The sequence below is a fragment of the Pungitius pungitius genome, chromosome 13, assembly GCF_949316345.1.
Source record: "Pungitius pungitius chromosome 13, fPunPun2.1, whole genome shotgun sequence".
Taxonomy (NCBI): domain Eukaryota; kingdom Metazoa; phylum Chordata; class Actinopteri; order Perciformes; family Gasterosteidae; genus Pungitius; species Pungitius pungitius.
In genome coordinates, this window is record NC_084912.1 from 13822853 (window position 1) to 13841712 (window position 18860).

Here is an 18860-nt window from a genome sequence, read left to right on the forward strand (position 1 = left end):
CAAGTTGTTAATTCACACGGTTTACAAAAAATAATGCATTTACAAAACCCTGAAATTTAACAAAAATATTTCAATATTAAAAGTAGATATAAAATTGCATTTTATTTTGTTATTGCAAATTATGTGTTTTCTTGTGAAAATTACATACAGGAAATGAGAGCCTTTTATTCTCTAGCTTGACACAATTACAGCTAACGTTACCAGCCGAAACAGAAGAGCTCTAAGTGAATCCCATGCTGAATTGAGGTGAATGCTAACTCATTTTATTCCACCTGAGACGTTTATTCATCTTTTCCAACTCGCTGTGAGCGTTGTGACGCTTTAATGTGCAAGAAGGGGCTCTCCTGCTGCGTTCTGCCTTTTCGCGCAGAGGCGGCTAACTTAGCGATAGTTGGCTAACAGTCGTTCCAGCAGCAGCAACGTTACTCTCACCCAAAGTAGAGGACGCACGTTAGTGGAAACCGTCCGTTATTTGCGTGCTTGTGCGAGTGACGTAGAAAGACAGGTGTGACGTGCCTAAAGAAAAGCCCTTCATCTGTAAATGCGACATTATTTCCATGCTGTTTTTTTTAAATCTTTTCTCTTGTCGCAATAAAACTCCTAAACAAAACCACGTTCAAGTTAGTTTAAGATTGTAATTATTGTTTGAGATGAACGCTGACATGGGAATGAATGGACCGTCCCTAACAGGGCAGAGTCATGGTGGTGAAGAAGAAGAAGAAGACAGCCGCCAAAGTGCAGGCTGTGGTTCTGGATGAGGAGAAACTACACGAGCTGATAGGTAACGAGCTGCTGCCCATCCTTTCGCCGGTGATCCTCTAACACATGGGGGCCCTGGAAGGAAATCAAATGTGGGGGGGGGGGGGACTTCTAAAATTATGTCAGATCACAATCCTTGAGTTAAAATATATATTTAATATCTGGCAATGTGTGATCTCTCCTAGCGTCCCTCTCTGTGGACGGAGGACAGGAGGGACTCGGACAGCTCGCGCGCACCCTGCAGTCCTGCTTGGAGCTGTCAGAGCCCGTGCAGCAGATCCAGCTGGTTAAAAAGGTTGGCTGGGAACAATGGATGGAGAGAAGTGTAGAGTAAAATACTGGGACGTTTGTGGGCAATGGTGCCACATGGAGTAGTGTGATGCGCTGGGAGCTGCAAGGTTGGCGGTTTGAATCCCGGCTGCTCCATGTGCCAAGTTGAAGTGTCCCTGAGCAAGAGACCTTACCCCAAATTGCTCCTCAGGCAAAATTTAAGCCATGGGCATTAAATGCAATGTAAGTCACGTTGGCTAAAGCTAAATGACATGTAATGTTTGTCTGAATTAGGCAATATTACACAAACCTGTCAGTAGCTGCAATCTCTATGCAGGTCAAATGCGGTGTTCCTGTCAAGCTGACCCTCATCTGGCAAAATTGAAATCAGATTCTATTATTGGTAATAAAGCCTTAACAAACAGGATGGAACCTTAATGTTTTAGTCCGTTATTTGTGCTTTCATCTGTGAAACCTGTCACGCTTGTCCACGTCTCCAGTTCTAAACAACCTGTGTTGTTGGGATGCTGCTAAATAGTATGTGACGTCTGTGTGTCCGTTCTGCTTCAGGCAGGGTCCCAGCTAGAGGCGCTGCGTAAGGAGGAGGCCGATGGAGCCCTTCTACAGGCCTGTCTGCACGCGCTGTCTCTGGTCTACACCTCCCTGCAGGCCAAGAACCCCCTGCGAAGAGCAATTGCCAGGTACACAGCACCCTAGGAGACCATAAGGACCCGTTTGTTGCCGCTTGACTCAACGGCCAGAACGGTTCCTTCTTTGGTCAGTGGTGTGGGATCCCAGTCCTAACGGCTCTGAGTTGGGCAAACTATCATTGCCTCTGAACTGCTCTCAGAACAAAACATAAGGTTCCTCAACTTGTGTTTAGGACCTTGCAGCTTTGCCAGTCAAAGGTAAAGGGTTGTGGGATTTGGCGCCATCTAGCTTTGCTAATAGCAACCACCTCCTCCCCTCACTCCTCTATTTCCAGGACTACCTAGAAAACGCAAACGCTTCTAAAGTGGGCGGGCCTGCTGTCAGCGAACCGTCAGTTGGACCATTAGCATACTAGCACTGAATCTTATTCCATTTCTGTGATTGAATCCCAACAAAATGTTTCACACTCCGGGCTTTGAACAATTTATTCTCAGGACAACTGGCCCCCTGATAGTTAAAACGTCTCTGCGTTGCCTCCCCCCAGTGCCTTATCTTCAGCACCAGCCTGGATGCAGGAGCCTGCTCTCGGCACTCTGTCCGCCTGCTTGTCCGCATGTCTGTCCGACGCGGCCTCAGAGCGGTACCCGCACGTCGTAGACACAGTCGCTGCCTGTCTGGATTGCTTCCCACTCGGTGAGTGGCTGTGTGCCTTTTTGCTCTTACAGCTGACTTATTCTGCTTTTTATTGCTGCTGTCATCATTTGGACCTGAATTGTTAATGTTGAATAACTACCTTTCCAAAACGTTGTTTTCTCCAGGGGAGAGATGCATCAACCAGCTGCTGCCCGGAGGTAAATGTCCTGGTTGCCTGCGTTAGAAAAAATGACACAAGCTTCTCATTGACTCTCATCTCCACTGTGTAGTGTTGCAGTTTCTTCACAAAGGATTGAGTGAATACCTGCACCGGAACAGGTACGCCTGCTGTGTTCCACATTTGTCCGTTTCACGACACGAAGGAGTTTCTATTTCATTCAACATTACAGTCAGACCGGTCAAGTTAAATGTTGATACGTAACAGAATGGGGAGAGGGAGCAGCAAGCTATTGGCTCTCTGTTGATCCTTGTGTGTCTCTTGACGCCCCCCTGCTTTTTTTTCTTCTTCCAAGTGGCCTGACGGGACGTCACATCGCCCAGGCCCAGCTGATGCAGTCCTGCCTTGCGGCAGTGAAGACATCCGTCCTGGTGATCCAGAGATGCCAGGAGAGGATGGGCGGCGGCCTGCGGGCCGAGCGGGACCGCCACGAGCTGGAGGACACGCTGGGCCGCCTGCTGGGCTGCTACATGCACATCCTTACCGACGGTACCAGACAGGGGTCCAAAGAATTTCAGAGGCCATTTATTGCCACATAGAGGAATTTGACTTAAAGTAAAATAAGATAAAAATATACAGCAAAAGTGAACACTCAAATAGGACACAAATGGCTACACAACCCTCTCACTCCTCTGCTCCCGCGTTTCTAGAAGAGTTCGTTCAGTCGGTCCAGAGCACAGCCGGCCTGGCTGTGGTCCTACTGATCCGCTCCGTCATGGGTTGTGGAGATGAAGTGGCCTCTGTGGTGAGTTGAGACTTAACAAGTCTGGATTTTGCACATTATAGATGTCCCCCCCCCCCCCTCTCTGAACGAGGCTCTCGTCTTGGTGCTTCAGGTGTGCAGTTTGCTGCGTAGCTCGCCGCCGGGTTTGGACTCGGCCCCCCCGTGGCTAAAGCAGCGGTGCGAGGGCTTGTGTGCCGGCGGGCGCCCGGCGGGGGTCTCCCTGTACCTGTGTCATGGGGCTCTGGCCATGCTGAGCTGGAAGGGCGCGCTCCCGGGGCCGCAGTGGGAACAGCTTCTGCTGTTGGTTCCAAACACGCTGCTGGACCTCGATGTCAGGTAGAACTGCTGAACCGATTCACTCCTCCCTCTTCTGGGTATTAAGCCTTCGATCATAGAAGTAAGCTCACATGTAAGCGATGCATAACCTCAGCTGTCAACGGCTCGTCTGTTTCTTCTTTGTTGGCGTAGCATAAAGGAGTCCAGCACGGCCATGGTGGTGGCTCGGGTTCTGACCCTGTGGAGCAGCGCTGCCTTGGACTGCCTGCAGGCGGGGGAGCAGCCCTGCCCGCCCCGCCTGCAGCGGTCCCTCAGCGGGGGCTCTGAGCTGCAGCGCCACCTCCTGGAGCACATTTACTCCCACTGGGAGCACCCGCTGGACGGAGTGCGCCACCAGACTCGCTCCCTGTTCCGTAACCTCCTCCTGCTCCACCAGCGCGCCAGCACGCCGGCGCCCGACCCCACGCAGGACCCGTACATCTCTGAGCTCACCCACAGCCTGCTGGGGCTGGAGTGGCACATGCGGGGCAAGTACGGCTCCCTGGGCTGCCTGGTGGAGCTCTACGGGGCGGGCCACCTGCTCGCCGTCCAGCCCCAGCTGCCCTCACACCTGGTGGGGCTGATGGGCGACCAGAACCTGGCCCCGTACGCCAGCGACCTCCTGGAGAGGCTGTTTGTGAGCCACAAGGCGCAGCTGGCCGGCGCGGCGGGTGCTGCTGCGGGCGAGGTAGCCACCTGGGACTGGATGGAGCACTGGCACCAGACGTGGGTAACCCCCCTGCTGCGGGTGCTGTGCCGAGCCAGGCTGGACCAGACCACGTACATCCTGGACTACTTCCTGCCCAAGCTGCTACGCTGCAGTCCCTCCAGTCTGGCGCACATGGTGCGGGCCTTACAGGACACGGCGCCGCCCTGCACACCGGGTAAGGGCGAAAACACACACACACACATACTTTGGTTGTTCTCATGATCAGCGCCGTCTGAATTTTTCATAAATGCATTTCTTTTCTGTCCTCGTCGGGTCCTTCAGGCAGCAGGGGCGCACTGGGAGCTCTCATGACGTGCCTGCGGGCGGCGAAGGCTCAGGGGGTTGTTCCGTCCTCAAAGGAGGGCCTGTGGGGAGGAATGGTGCCCCTCTCCCTGCTACAGCAGGCTCTGGTACACAAACACGATCAAGTGAGTGTCTGAGGTCTCGGGGGGTTGTTTTTAGTTTTATTTCCGAGAAATGACCGTATCCTGGCTTTAATGGTGTGTCGTCCGTTCCCACCCGCTAGGTGAGGATGGACGCTTTGGGGTTGGTGTGCGAGAGCCACCGCAGCACCGAAGCTGTGAGCTCCCAGGAAATGGAGCTGGTCTGCCACTTCCTGCCGCCCAATCTCAACAGCCAGGCGCCAGGCGTCCGACAGCAGACGGTCAGCCTGCTGAAGAAGGTCAGACGGTTTACCGCACGAAGCGTTGCTTTTTGTTTGTGGTTGTTCTGTCTGTACACGGCTATTTTTGGATACTGCTAGACCCGTCCGCCTAATGTGTCTTTGAGAAACTCAAAGGCCGCTCTTGTCGAATGTCAAATAATCATTTGCTGACTTTGCTGACTTTGCAAGTAATTGATTTCTTCAGTAACAAAAGGCAGTTGAGTGAGCTCAGACTTCTTTTTCTTTTGAGAAAGTGCCACTCAGATGTTCTTCTGTACAGCTGCTGTGTAGAATGAAGGACAGCACAGTGCTTCTGCAGAGGAGACTGATCCAGGAGAGGGAGCAGGAACAGAGAGATGGAGATCAACATACACTGCGTCAGTACAAGGTCTGACACACACACACACACACACACACACACACTGCAACGCTGAGCGCTTCCTGAGTCTTTTTGGTGTATGAAAATGAACTGAAGCCCGTGTGATGTAGGAGTTCCTGCGCTGGCTGTGCGTGAGGCTGCTGGAGGTTTTGCTTACTGGATCTTCCTTCTCCAAATGCCTCACGTCGCTCCACCTGCTGTGTCTCCTGGGCGAGCTCTTCACCTTCAGCACCGGTACATTTGCAGTTCATCACTGCGATGACTTTGTGAACTTAACATACATCGTCAAAAAAAAAGTCGTTGCAGTGATATGTGTCATTTTAAGATATTCTGCTGTTATACATAAAGCCATGTTTCCTACACTTTAAGTCATGGACTTTGTTTGTCGTAGTGTCTTTATTTTCCAGTACCATTACTCGTGTGGCTCTTATCGTCATAGAGTCGAGTTACAATCCAGTTACAATCTTTCAATCAAATTACTTTAAAAAAAAGAATTCACTTAATTCGCCGAATCATTTTTATTTATATTAAGGATTTTGTGAACCCGTCGCAGGCCCCGATGTGTTTGCCCTCGGCGAGGCCGTGACCTCTGCGCACGCCCAGAATGTCCTCTACTGCGTCGCCAGCAACTTCCTGGAAGTCAAACAACTGGCCGCCACGTTGCTATGGCAACTGCCGCCATCTGCTGTGGGACTACAGGTTAATTATTTATTTTTTGATGTAGATTTTTCATTTTGTCACTTTTTATGGCCATTTTCTAATAAAAAAAATATTCTTTTGATAAAAGTGTTTTTCATGCAATCAAACTGGCTCTTTCACTTGTCTTTGTGGCTTCAGGTCCCGGAGCAGACGATCCGTGTCCTTCAGGCGGCTCTGGACCTCAGCACCAGCACCAAGCCCTTCGATAGCGTCACAGCCGCCCACCTCCTCCACCTCCTGCTCCGCCAGCCGGGCCTGGGCGCGGCTCTGCTGCACTGCGCCCGGGAGCAGGGCCTCGAGTTCCCGCCTCCGCCCTCATCACCCACCCCGCCCTCTGAGGGGGCCGTCTTGGAGCTCAACGCGCTGGCTGGTACGATCCAGACGCGTAGCGTCAATAGAGTCACGTTTGGCCTGAATGAAGATGGGTAAAATGATTGTGTACCCCCCCCCCCCCCCCCAGCGGTTCAGTTCTTGCTGCGCTGTCTGCAGTCAGAAGTGTCGCGGTCCGAGTCGTCTCTCCTGCAGGCAGCTGCTTCCTATCCCCTCTATGGCAGAGCCCACTGCATCACTGCTATCCTGCAGCATCTAAATACTGAGTGAGCGTCCACTGGATACACAGACCTGCTGTAAGAGCAGAATCAGCCACAACCTTGGATACCAATGTCCTTGTTTGCTGCGTGTTTAGGAGTTTGAGCCACACGGAGCAGTGGAGGTGTGTGGTGTCCGAGCTGGTGGCTGTGTGCTACAGGATGTCTGATGTGGTCTCCCCTGTGGTCCAGAGCTCCTCCCCAGAGGGACTCATCCCCATGGATACTGACTCAGGTAATCAAAGGGGGGAAGGGGGCTGTGAATGTTTCTGGTATTTATTTTCAGCATTTAGTATATTTAGTCCATGCAAAACACCCTTTTCTTAACAAAATGACATTATTTGCCGGAGTTATAGAACCTACTGTACACACAGTGTCCTGTAAAAGTGTGTCCAATGAAATGAAATATACATTGCAGATCTTTTCGGCAAGGTTTAAAAATAAAACCAGGGTCCAAACATCCAAATTCCAAACCAGTACAAACGCCTGCAAGTCTATTCTCCGCTACGACAGCAGTAAGATCTCCGTGACTTTAAATTAGACTCTGTGGGTTGTTTTGCCAACTCACTCAGTGGAAAGAGTAAAGTCTCCAATGAAGCTGTGGCTCAATTTGCCGCAACCTCCATCATCTGCGATTGCAAAAAAAAAAATGAGGCTATGACCTCAAACATCACTTGCACGCTTTAAACCATGTCAGAGGAGGAGTATGCTCGCCACACATAAGCTTTTAAAAGATAAAACCTAATCCAAGTCCTTTCATTTGACTTTTTAGCTTAACGAGTCAAATGTTGTCGGGCCGGGCTGAGCCATCGCGAGCGGCCCGCCCCTCGCCCAGGTCCGACTTTGATTATCCTGCAAGCACTCAATGAGCCTCAAATGTGCGCACTTTTCCACCTGGGATCACTGCTTATTTTAGAAAGTAAAAGAGAACTGGGAGGATGACATGTTAACCCTAATAAATTGTATTCCCATGAGGATATGGTTATTAACACCACGTGTCGTTTCTTGTGTCCGTTTGGACAGAGACGTCCGTGGGTCTGCAGAGGATCCTGCAGGAGATCCAGCCCAGAGACACCAACGACTTCTTCACCAGCGCCAGAGAGCTGGACACAGAGCGCGTGGACAATCGGCCGCAGACCGGCAGCACGCGCACGCCGGCGCTGAACTCGGGTCAGTCAGACGTCGCTCAGCATCACACGGGATGGCTTCCCACGGCTCACTAGACTAACTTCACCATATCATAGTACTCAATAGTTTTAGAGAGCTACCTGGGCGGTGTTTTCATTTTCAGCCATCAGTTGTATCTGTTATTTATGTTTCACTGGTGATTGTGTTGGATTCAGTTGGTGAGGTACAGTGCAAGTAATGGATGCCGTTCCAGTGATGTCCTGATGGTGGAGGTGTTTAACCTTAATTGGGTTTTACATTTTCACGGTTTAATATTTCTAAGGATCTTATTAAATTATTAAATTTTTTGCTGCCAATTTATAGGAAAAAGTAATAGCACTGTGGGTGTGTCTGTTTGGGTATGTGCAACACAGCAAAACCTCAAAGGACTTGAGGTGTCTTTTGGTTTCCATTGAGTACAGAGCAGTACCGTGGTACATGACAGAAGACAAACCCATATTGATGTCGGACGGCAATGAAGCCTTTCATCAAACTTCTGGTGTGTGTGTGTGTGTGTGTGTGTGTGTGTGTGTGTGTGTGTTGCTCCAGGCGGTGAGGGCTACAGGGTGACAGCCCAGATGGTGCTGGTGTGCTGCTGGCGGAGCATGAAGGAGGTGGCCATGCTGCTTGGGCAGCTGTGTCAAAGCCTGCCTCTCCACTGCACCGCTAACACACACTGCGGACTCATCACAGAGGAGCAGGTGAGACCCCGACAAGCGAAACGCACACAAAGCCGCGCCTGCGTTCTCCTGCTGCCGTTACGTCACACATACCATATAGTCCCTGTGCACTCGCACACTCTGAGATTCATAGACTACTTAATTGCTTTTTATAAAAGGCCACACAAAGAAAGAATAGTAGATGCATTATGATGAAACAGAGGGAGAATATGTTGTTTTCATAAGATGGTTACCAGAATCGGTCTGGAAGTAGCTGACATTTGCATATGACATTATGAAATACGGAACTCTTCTCCTTTGTGTGTGTGTTCCTTTGCACACATACTCCAGGGGGCTTCAAACATCTGCTTCTTCTTCTTGTCCCTAATTTTAACTGCTTTGAAGTCACATTAACCAAACTGTACCAGCTGAGTGGTGGTGGCGTGCTGTCAACAGTCAGCCCCCCCACCTCGATCGAGTTAGGCCTCGGAAAACGCTGACAATGCCGATTGGGCAACCCAAGAAAATACAACCCTCCGACTGTAACAAGTCTGCCTCTGTGCGCTAATAGCTACAAAGCTTTTTACACAAACCAAGTATTCATTTTTAAAGAGGTGTCATTTATGTCACTATACGTGTATAGTACGTATAGGATGTGTATCTGTGTCAGCTTGTCTGTGTGTGTCTGTGTGTTGTGCGACAGCACGCTGGGCGGCTCCTCGATTAGCATCCGCCCTCGTTAGCGCCGCACTTTCATTTGAGTCCCGACCCCGCTGGTTTAACGGCCGCGACGCCCCTCCCTTTCCACCGCATTCTTTCCAAATCACTTCCACCAGCAGCAGGAAAACACTGAGTTCTACAAACAACAAACTCACACCCGCAGACTGACACAGGCTCACACAGGAATAGTTGTCTGAGCGGTTCAGCATGTGAACGACCATAATAACAAGGGGTGCCAGACATAGGCTGTGTGAGTCTGCAATGGGGGGGGTACAAGGTGTGCGAGTGTGTGTATTTGCCTGTCGACCGTGTATTCGCCAGCTGTAGAGGGAAAGTAGGAAGTATCCCACTGTGCTGAATGCTGAACGTGGGGTTATTATATTTGTATATGTTGAGTAAAGTGAATGTGTGCGTTCACCTGCTCACTACATTATACTGTGTGTAATGTTTTGGAAAATTCCATTCCCTGGTTCTTGTTCCAATTTGGGGGAATCATGTTGTCTGAAATGGTGAGCACACATGTGCCCGTGTGTACAACCACGTGGGCACATACAAGCTTCTCCCCCGTTTGACTCCACATGCTCTGCAGTAAAGGTCAAAGTTTGAACTGTACTTGTCAAGCCGGTCAAAGATAAACAGAACCGTCTTCTTTAAGCGCATCCTCCGACTAAGTGCCTCAAACCTGCATTCTCTGTAGTTACCAGCAGGGGGCGACTCTGGTTGCAAAAATAAGTATGAGAGAATGACTTGACTTCTCTCTTGATTTATTACCTTATTAACATTGTAGTGAGGACTTCACCGTTTCAATCTTTAGTTTCATGTCTTATAAATACAATATGATCATTAAGTGAATTATGTTCCATTCAGAGTCAAATAGACCTTAAAGTAGGGTACGCTTTAGGGCGGAGCCACCTTGTGATTGACAGGTTTGCTCCCACAGACGTAGACGTCACTCCTCCACAGTAGAAACCTGCCGCTTCCAATCACCGTCTGCAAAAAACTAACGTGGATGCCATCTTGGACCTAACCGTCATTACAAAACCGATGAGTCGGCAAAATTCTCAGAGGACCATGTTGGCGACAGGAAACGCTGAAATAGTTATTTCTTTATTCTTTTGTGTGTGTGTGTGTGTGTGTGTGTAAAAGACTTTGCGGGCAAATTGCCCCACCACAGTGATGACGAACGTGTGTGAGAGATCAAAACAAATCTCTCTCCAAAATGAATGCAAACTCCACACCTCCCGTGGTCCATCCAAGGTTACATCCTTGTTGGCCTGGCAACACTGCAGATGTTTTTGTCAATGGGTGGCGCCCCGGCAACAGTTGCCGGATGGTTTTTGTTATTTCCAGGTAATAAACACTATACTTGTGGTTGCTGAGACATTTATTTTGACCTTTTTTGCCCGAGACAAGGAATCGCAAAGGAAGGAAGATGTTCTTTAGTTGGTTGTAACCGAGGGAAAGACCAAAAGGAAGGAGAAGCACGTTGACATCCTGAGGCCAGCGGGACGGACCACCAGAGTTGCTGGACTCTGACGTCTCGGCTTGTTTATTTGGCGCAGCTCGGCCTGGATGGGTCGACGCCTCGGTTACACGGAGGAGGCGGACCGTTTGTTCCGCTAAAAAGAGAAACCCACACGCGCGTTCTCCTGTGACCACAATAAAGAGAGGCTTTGTATTATGAAAGGCAAAGTATTTACTTCACGCTCTTTTCAAGGGGAACGCTCATGTTGCGAACACCTTTTCGCTAAAAGTCTCCCGTCCAAAGAAAACCACGATGATTTAGAAGGTTTATACTCCATGAACACGCCTTAATGTTTTCATTGGTTCCAAAAACATCAATCTGACCTTCGCCGAAGCGCTTCACGCCGGTTACATAAAACACGTAACTTTTAATAAAGACGAATAATAAAAAATACTAAAACATGTACCACGTCTACCTGATGCTCGACCAGACATTTTGTTCAGTGTGTGTTGACTAAAGAACCAGAGTTGGTTGGTTCTGCTGCAGCAACGACATCATCCGAGTGCCGGCTGACCTTCGGCCGACTGGGGAAGAAGTCTGCTATTTGTGTTCCCCCCCCCCCCCCCCCCTCCCTGCTCCCCTAGCTGCACGTGTAATTACACTCAGGGAAACTTCCCTCTCTGCAATTGAAAGCTTTTTTTTTTTTTTTTCTGGGAAACGAGCGCGTTCGCAAACAGGAAGTTGACGTCTAATTAAAGTCTCCCCCCCGCCACCACCTCTCAGCCTCCAGGAAGCTCGCTCGGCCCTTTTTCTGGCCGGGGAACCTCAGGGAGGGACGCTTTAAATGGGCCAAGCCGCAGCGGTCTGGGGGCCATCTCACAAGTGACTGTCGCTGCCATTTTTACCCCGGTGAGGTCAGGTCCTGTCCTGGGGAGTCCACTCCGGCCATCGATGTGATAAGTCATTGGGCTTGGCACCACTGCGGTTTGCTGGAGTATCACAAAAAGGAAAAAAAAGAAAACGGGCTGACAAACCCCACATTGTGTTTGCGTTTTCTTCTCTTTTACACATTTTTTGTTCAGTAATCTTGCTTCCGTTTCGGAACATTCCTCAAAGGTCTCTCTCCGCAAAGTCGGCGGCTGGTTTGGTCGTCCCCCGGGGGGCTGTTTGGAATTCTTTCTTTCTTTCTTTTTTTTTTTCTTTCTACTGTACCCCCTCCCCCTCCTTGTGACCTCCATGCCACCCCTGACTAAGCCGAGGCCTGGGCCGCCTCGGTGGCCGCGGAGACGCCACATCCTAAATGACAGGGCAAGAAGCAGCTCGGCGTCCGCCCCGCCCTGCCGCCTCACCTGCAACACACTCTCCAGTTGTGTGTGTGTGTGGTTTCTCTAGAATAATGTCGCTAACACTATTACCAACCGGATGGTTTTACCGACGGTGGCCATTATGGCGACGTCTCAGCATCCTCGTTGGAGCGCATTTGTCCCGCCGCTCTCACGCTCTCCGCGGCCTCCACGCCCGCCCTCAAACCAGAGCGCACTCGGCTCTGCAGCCTGACTTTTCTCGCCAAATGGAGGAAAGGTCACAGTGGGACCGGATGATGCGGTTCACCTCAAGCCCTTTTATACGCCACTACTACTCAGCTTTTAGTTGGAGGGTTTTTTTTGTTTTTTTTTTAGTTGCAAGAGACAGTGAAGTGCTCTTTTGAAATGAGTCAGCTGCTTGCCAGCATGTAAGTGGCCATGAATTGAAGGAGGAAGGGAAGGGGGGGGGGTTGTAGTCTGTTTGGTTTAAGTTTACTGCATGAAGTGAAATGGAGTTTCTTGACTTTACAAAATGAGCTCCCTGCATTCTCCCGGCACGTTTGCCCCTGGCTTCGGAGGAGCGAATCTGTGCCGATTCCTCCGCGAGTTTCCACCACAGATGGTACGTCCTCTGCGTTAGACGGGATACTAGCAGCATCCCAAACACTACGTCTGCTCTCTGTCCTTGTATGGTGTCCTCTTACCAGCTGCCAACTGAGAAAAATGTTGTCCTAGTAAATAAAAGATTTCGGTCACTTGTGGCGTTGCCGTGGCCCCATCTAAAAACATTGGGTTGGTGCACAATGTCCCCGGGTCGCGCTCTGCGCAGTTTGAATGTTGACGCAGGCGAAGCCAAGACTTGAGCTGCTCGGTTTCTAAAATCCACAACCTTTTCCAAGGAAATGCAAAAATAACCATTGTAATGTGTACCGAACATCTTGGTGGAAATGCACCAGAGAGAGAGAGAGGGAGAGAGAGAGAGAAATGTGCTGCCCATAAATAAACAGCTGTCAATTCATGACACTGCCTTACTTATAGTTCCTACCAATAAACATGCTTTTATGAATACATCGACTCGAGGTCGCATGTAACACAATCATTTTGACTGCATTTAACTGCTGCGCACTGTTTACATCTACTTCTGCTGGAGGCTGAAGCAGGAGGCTTACACACACACACACACACACACAAGTACGTGTTCAGGCACCTTGACCGCAGTGTTACTCTTGTTTCAGTTAATTTGCTGATTCCTCCCCCGTCTCTCTGTTCCAGGTGGAGGGGGTAGGCCTTTACTTCCGTCAGCAGCTCCTGCAGTCCCGTCACCGTGGCGCCTTTGAACTGGCTTATGTGGGCTTTGTGCGCCTGACCGACATGCTCTGCAGGTGTGTATTTGTCGTGTGTGCGTGTGTGTGTCTCTGTTGGGTTCGGGGCAAAGGGCTGAAAGGTAATACTGCTGAATGACCGAGGACATTCGTTCCCCTCGTGACACACAGTGTCCCAGTGCCTTGTAATTAGCAAACAGGCAAGTTATTATATATTTAATTACATAAAGAGGGTAATTGGTGTTATTTGTCATCTGAAGCCGTCTGGACAACCACAAGACGAGAGATGCTCGGGCATGAGGTCGGACCGACTCTCTGGGAAACCCAAAAAACAACAGGTTTTAGGCAATGGAACTCAATGATGTCTCTCTTTTTCCACTCACCTGTCATTCTGCAGTTGAGTGTCTCTACAGAGATAGTTGGGCATGCAGACTGGAGGCAGGAAGCAAATACATCTTGGTTTATATATTTCCACATTAGAACAAATTTTATTTTGGGATTTTTTGATCTGCCCCTAGCTCAAGCAGAGACTGAGTGGACCTCACACGACCGTTTTCCCGTGAAAAGTATCACCACGTAACTTTTAAAGTTGACGTTTCTGTTTCCTGCTTGGAGCCCGTGGGTCTACAGACATACTTTTTGACTCTTGGAAACAAAGCAAATCATGGAACAAGTTGATTATGTGAAATGTATTTATAACGTAGATAACATCTTTAATTTTTCAGATATCAGACTAATTATGTCAGTCTTTAAAATGATTTAAGTCTGGTTATATGGTGTGAGTGTTTATGAGCAAGAAATCTGCAAATATTGCAAAAAAAAACCCTGTAGGTGGCACATTGAAAAGTACACAGCTGCTGCAGGGGGCAACAGGCCTTCACACTGCCCACTGCCTCTGCTATTCATGGAAATAACCCCTCTGTGTTGTGCATGGCCGCCTTGACTTTGAACCTCCCGCCGGCGAGCAGTTCAACAAAACTCTCTTGTGTGGTTCTCGCGCAGAAACCAGTCGCCCGGCGTGTTGTGTTACGAGGGCAACATTCTGGCGGTTGCATGCAGGAGCGCGTGTTTCCAGGAGGGGGACAGCGGGGTTACGGGGTGTTGATTGCGGGGTCCCTCACCGCGGCCTTTTGATGCTCTGCCGCGGGATGTGGCTCTGGTGCTCACTCCGTCTCTCTCTCTCTCTCTTTATGGTACTGAGTGCAACACTGCCTTGTCAAGTGTGCGTGATGAAGGACACTAGAGAGCGCGTGGCGGCGCTGCTGCAGCAGCCTCTACCTCTCCACCGACATTGAATTGTTTTCATTTGTCCACTCCACAGACTCTTGTTAAATGCCTCGGATCGTATTTGTCTTAAAACGCTCGATTTAGCGGAGCACTGGTGTGAGTGTGTAACAGCGTGAAGAGCAGGAAGCAGGATTCGTAATGTCAGCCACTTTATATCTCAGTGCACATGAGACCAACGGATCCACATGTCATGAGTTGGCTGTGACCTATTGGGAATCAAGTCTTATGAATCTGTGGATAAGATGATTGGTGATCTTTTCAACTAGTTAGTAGTATTTAACAGCAAAACAGAGGTGTGGGCCAAGGGGCGCTCACTCTTATTTGTTGTGAATGCAGTGTGTGCAGAATCTCCACTTTGAACACTTGCACACAAAAACACTTAATGGGATGTTACTAATTGCAACTGACAACTTGTTTTTAGCTGCAATCATGTCTCCAAACAAGTGAAACGTTGAATTAAATAAGTAGACATGTAACTTGAACCAATGTTTGTAACTTCATAGTGATTCAGTGGAAGTACTCATTTGTTTGTATTTCTTTGAGCATATGTGTACAATTACTCTCTCAAAGAGCTTAACCCCTCCTGTTGATTCTGTTATTGAAGGAGTGGAAGTCCAACCCTCCAGCAGCTTCCGGCCCGCTGGCTGTCCGAGGTCCTGGAGGAGGTCAAATCCAGTGACCCGTCGTCCAAGCTGTGTGCGACGCGGCGCAGCGCCGGAATCCCCTTCTACGTCCAGGTGTGTAAGGCCCCCCTCCACACCCCTTTCTCTCTTTCTAGTGTCAGTCCCATAAACCAGATAGATGCAGAAGGAGCTATTGTTGTGATGTTGATTTGAAAATGTACACTACGGGATAGTCACCCTAAAGTGTAAATGATGTGCATTATGCTACAATGTTTAACACAAACGACAATGCTGATGATGATAAATGCCATCTTAATGGAGATACTACACAGTTGAATTACGCTACATGCAACTGGAAAATTATCACACAATGAGCCGTCAGAAATATTCAGCCTTGGTCATGTGACGGTCGAGGTTAAAACGAGGTCAAAATGCCGGATCCGGGCATGCAGTGTGCACGGACATGGGGAATGTCCCGCTCTGAGCTTTAGTCACGGACGTCTCCTCTGTGTGGGATCATATCGGGCTCCTATTTATTCCTCAAAGTTGTGCCATCAGCCGTTCACTCATGCTGGAAGAACATTAAGTTTCCTAATCCATAGGACTTTTTTCTTCCCACAATCAAAGGACGTTGTCCCCCAGTCGCCCCCTTCACAGACGTCACCGGTCCAGCACTCCTTCAACGGCGTGCAGTAATCTTCCACTAAACTCAGCGCTCAACTGACACAGAGTCTGTTAATCTGCCGCAGCTCGCCTCCCCACCTCCTCTCGATTATTGCTATCAAAAGTAGACATGACAGAGTTCAGGTTTTGATCACCGTGGTAATGTCAGAGTGGGGGCCGCTCCTTCCTGTGGTCACGGGTGCGAGGCGCTCCGCTTCCACCGACTCTGTGCACTAATTTGAACTTGGAAAATATTTTCTCCCGCATATTAAACCACCACAGCGAATACCTATGTACCTATATACATATGTGTGTATGTAAGAACCTGACAGGTGACAACGAATTAAGACGATGATGAAGGGAGACTGGAATGAGAAGATGAAGGAGGGAAAGAGTAGTTGGTGTGTGGAGGAGCAGGAAGAGACACCTCGACACAGCGCTGGCCCGCATTCTTTCACACAGAAAGACGGAGTCCTTGGCTCCCGGACTCCCCGCCCTCACGCTGCTCCAATCGACCTGGGACAGACTTCACAGGAACTGGGCTGTTCTCCCCCACCCCCTCCTCCCCTGGGATTTCAATGAGAGCCAGACTGCGCCTCCTCCATCTCTCCATCCCGTCCCAGGTCTAACTCCTGACCAGACCCCATGCCAGATACGCGGCTGGCTCCCATCAGCCCCCGCAGTGCGATAACTCCTCCCCCAGGCAGCGGGCCAATTGCAGTCACAACAGAGCTGGGTACAGCGTTAAGTTCAGTTTAGAGTTTGTATTTTCTGTGACATTTTGATTCTGGACTTGATTCTGAAACCGTTGAAACGTTATCCTTTCCGTAACATGGATGTGACTTTACCCTATTGATCCGCTCCTGTACGGGGGCTAAGAATACAACCATCAGGAGGTTTCAGGTGGGGAAAGTTGGACGTATATATGTATACAACTGTGAGAATGTGTAATTAGACAACCACACCCCCAAAAGGGGCGTCTGGTATCTCACTCAACCTGTGGTGCTGGACTACCTTAGATATACATTTCCCTAATAATAAGGTCAAATGTGAGTTGCCAGAAGGGGCGCTACTTGCCAGTTTGTGATAATATAAGATTGCATGGAAATGGTAGTGAAGATAAAGTTGGCATTATTATATTGACCAAAGGAACAAAGGTCATTTTTAGGGTCTTGCTGGGAAATGGAACCTTTTTCTGGCTCAAGTGAACTTTTACAACTAGACGTCATTGTACAATAAGGACAAATATGTATGGCCTCCTCAATGAGGAACTAGACTATGAATTCCAGGATGGAATCCAGTCATCTCAAAGCGTAATTGCTGCAGAAAGTTTATGCTGTGTTTGAAAGGCTGGAAAAACAACACGAACAACAAACAAACTACTGAAAATGACCACAAGTTTTAAAATGAAAAATAATCTCGCAGACCTGCGACTGGCCTGTCAAGAGCATCGTGTGTTAACGCAGCATGTGTGTTTTTGGACGAGAAACAATATGAGCCGGAGTGGAAATCTGTGGTTCTGATGGCAAATCCAATGTGAAAATCCTCTGTAATGACGTCTGACATGTTTACGTGCTGTGACTTTCTATTGAACCTGTTGGGTTCTTTTTTCTCTTTTTACCTCCTCAGGCCCTGCTCTCTTCCGAGCCCAAGCCGTCCAGTTGCAGCCTGCTGAAAATGACCATGAGAGAGCTGATCTCTTTGGCCGGGCCCCTGGCCAACAGGACCACGGACAGCTCCACCGTGCCTCAGGTTCGACCACGAGTCCCACGCTTAGTCCCATTAGCGCCGAGGAGGTGGTCCTGCTCTGGACATCACACTATGACTAGCAGCCAAATGATGCTGTTTTGGGGCCGTCTACCAGCCTCAGCGGGAGGAGGTCATGCTTTATTTCTCTCTGCAGACATCTGACACCTGTTGTGTGTCCCCGCAGGTCCACGCTCTAAACATCCTCAGGGCTCTGTACCGGGACACTCGACTGGGGGAAAACGTCATTCCCTTCGTCTCAGATGGAATGCAGGCTGCCGTGCTGGGCTTCACCTCCCCCGTCTGGGCTGTGAGTTTGTGTGTTTTCTACCTCTTTTATTTCTTACTGTTGTCTGACTGCTCCACGCTGTTTGCATCAGTGGGGGTCTGAGCACAAAGACTAAATGCGTACGCTCACTCCTGGTCCTTTGTCCTCCTCTGGTTTGTGTTTCCCAGGTGAGGAACTCCTCCACTCTTCTCTTCAGCACTCTGATCACGAGGATCTTTGGGGTGAAGAAGGGGAAGGATGAGCACTCGAAGAAGAACAGGTCTGCTGCTTCTCTCTACTGCTGCGCCACATTTTTAGGGCTTCAGGGCAGAATGAGAAAAGGTCCAAAAGTCACAGCTATTAGTTCAAGAAAGGTTCTCACATTAGGAGAAAACTGCTCATGGTTTTGCAATTCAACTTTTCTAAAATAAACTGCTGCTGCTGTATGTAAGTAACCTATTCTGTGATAAGCGTTTCTGCTGCCCTGCTGAAAGGATCTTTGAAGCAAGGACACCCTGTTGTATGGATCTGAAAGCTCTGCACTGAATGATCATTTGTTCCAATTATCAACCATCTATATATTTCCTTCAAATATTTAGCTATTGATTAGTTATATAAGCAGTCTCGTTGCAGTGATTTTAGTTAGTTAATTTTGTTTGGTGCAAAATATTTTTTTATATTCTTTTTGCGTTTTGGCAATTGTCTAAAGATAATAACATAAAAATAAAACTACCACATTAATACGCATAAACCATAGGAAAATAAATACTGGAATTTGGGATCAAAAACTTTTCCCCGTCAGTCTGGCAATAGGATGTCACCTGTAGTTGTAGTAGATCCATACACAAAATGACCAGGAAAGCACTAAATTCAGAGTAAACAAAGTAAAAGTTTCACATGTATAAGTGTTTCTTTTTTTACACCAGCAGGGGTCACTGTCGTTACGTCCTCCGGCTAAAACAAAGCTTACCCATCGCTCATTTACTTGTGGAGCTGCAGAGCTCCAGT

At 48.9% G+C, this 18860-nt stretch overlaps 1 protein-coding gene across 1 annotated transcript in view; it reads left to right on the top strand.

Moving 5' to 3' along the window:
* Positions 1-168: 168 nt before the first annotated feature.
* Positions 169-18860, top strand: part of thada (THADA armadillo repeat containing) — a 56632-nt gene continuing 37940 nt past the window's right edge. The window contains exons 1-26 of the mRNA XM_037465414.2: positions 169-246; positions 691-781; positions 945-1054; positions 1600-1730; positions 2225-2373; positions 2499-2531; positions 2604-2652; positions 2847-3040; positions 3202-3296; positions 3388-3611; positions 3744-4474; positions 4582-4727; positions 4826-4981; positions 5244-5351; positions 5453-5576; positions 5896-6041; positions 6180-6411; positions 6502-6637; positions 6727-6863; positions 7652-7798; positions 8345-8496; positions 13216-13325; positions 15157-15289; positions 17468-17590; positions 17772-17894; positions 18041-18132. Coding sequence (XP_037321311.2) covers positions 700-781; positions 945-1054; positions 1600-1730; positions 2225-2373; positions 2499-2531; positions 2604-2652; positions 2847-3040; positions 3202-3296; positions 3388-3611; positions 3744-4474; positions 4582-4727; positions 4826-4981; positions 5244-5351; positions 5453-5576; positions 5896-6041; positions 6180-6411; positions 6502-6637; positions 6727-6863; positions 7652-7798; positions 8345-8496; positions 13216-13325; positions 15157-15289; positions 17468-17590; positions 17772-17894; positions 18041-18132 — 3863 coding nt within the window. The 5' untranslated portion in view covers positions 169-246; positions 691-699. The remainder of the gene's footprint in view (positions 247-690; positions 782-944; positions 1055-1599; positions 1731-2224; positions 2374-2498; positions 2532-2603; positions 2653-2846; positions 3041-3201; positions 3297-3387; positions 3612-3743; positions 4475-4581; positions 4728-4825; positions 4982-5243; positions 5352-5452; positions 5577-5895; positions 6042-6179; positions 6412-6501; positions 6638-6726; positions 6864-7651; positions 7799-8344; positions 8497-13215; positions 13326-15156; positions 15290-17467; positions 17591-17771; positions 17895-18040; positions 18133-18860) is intronic.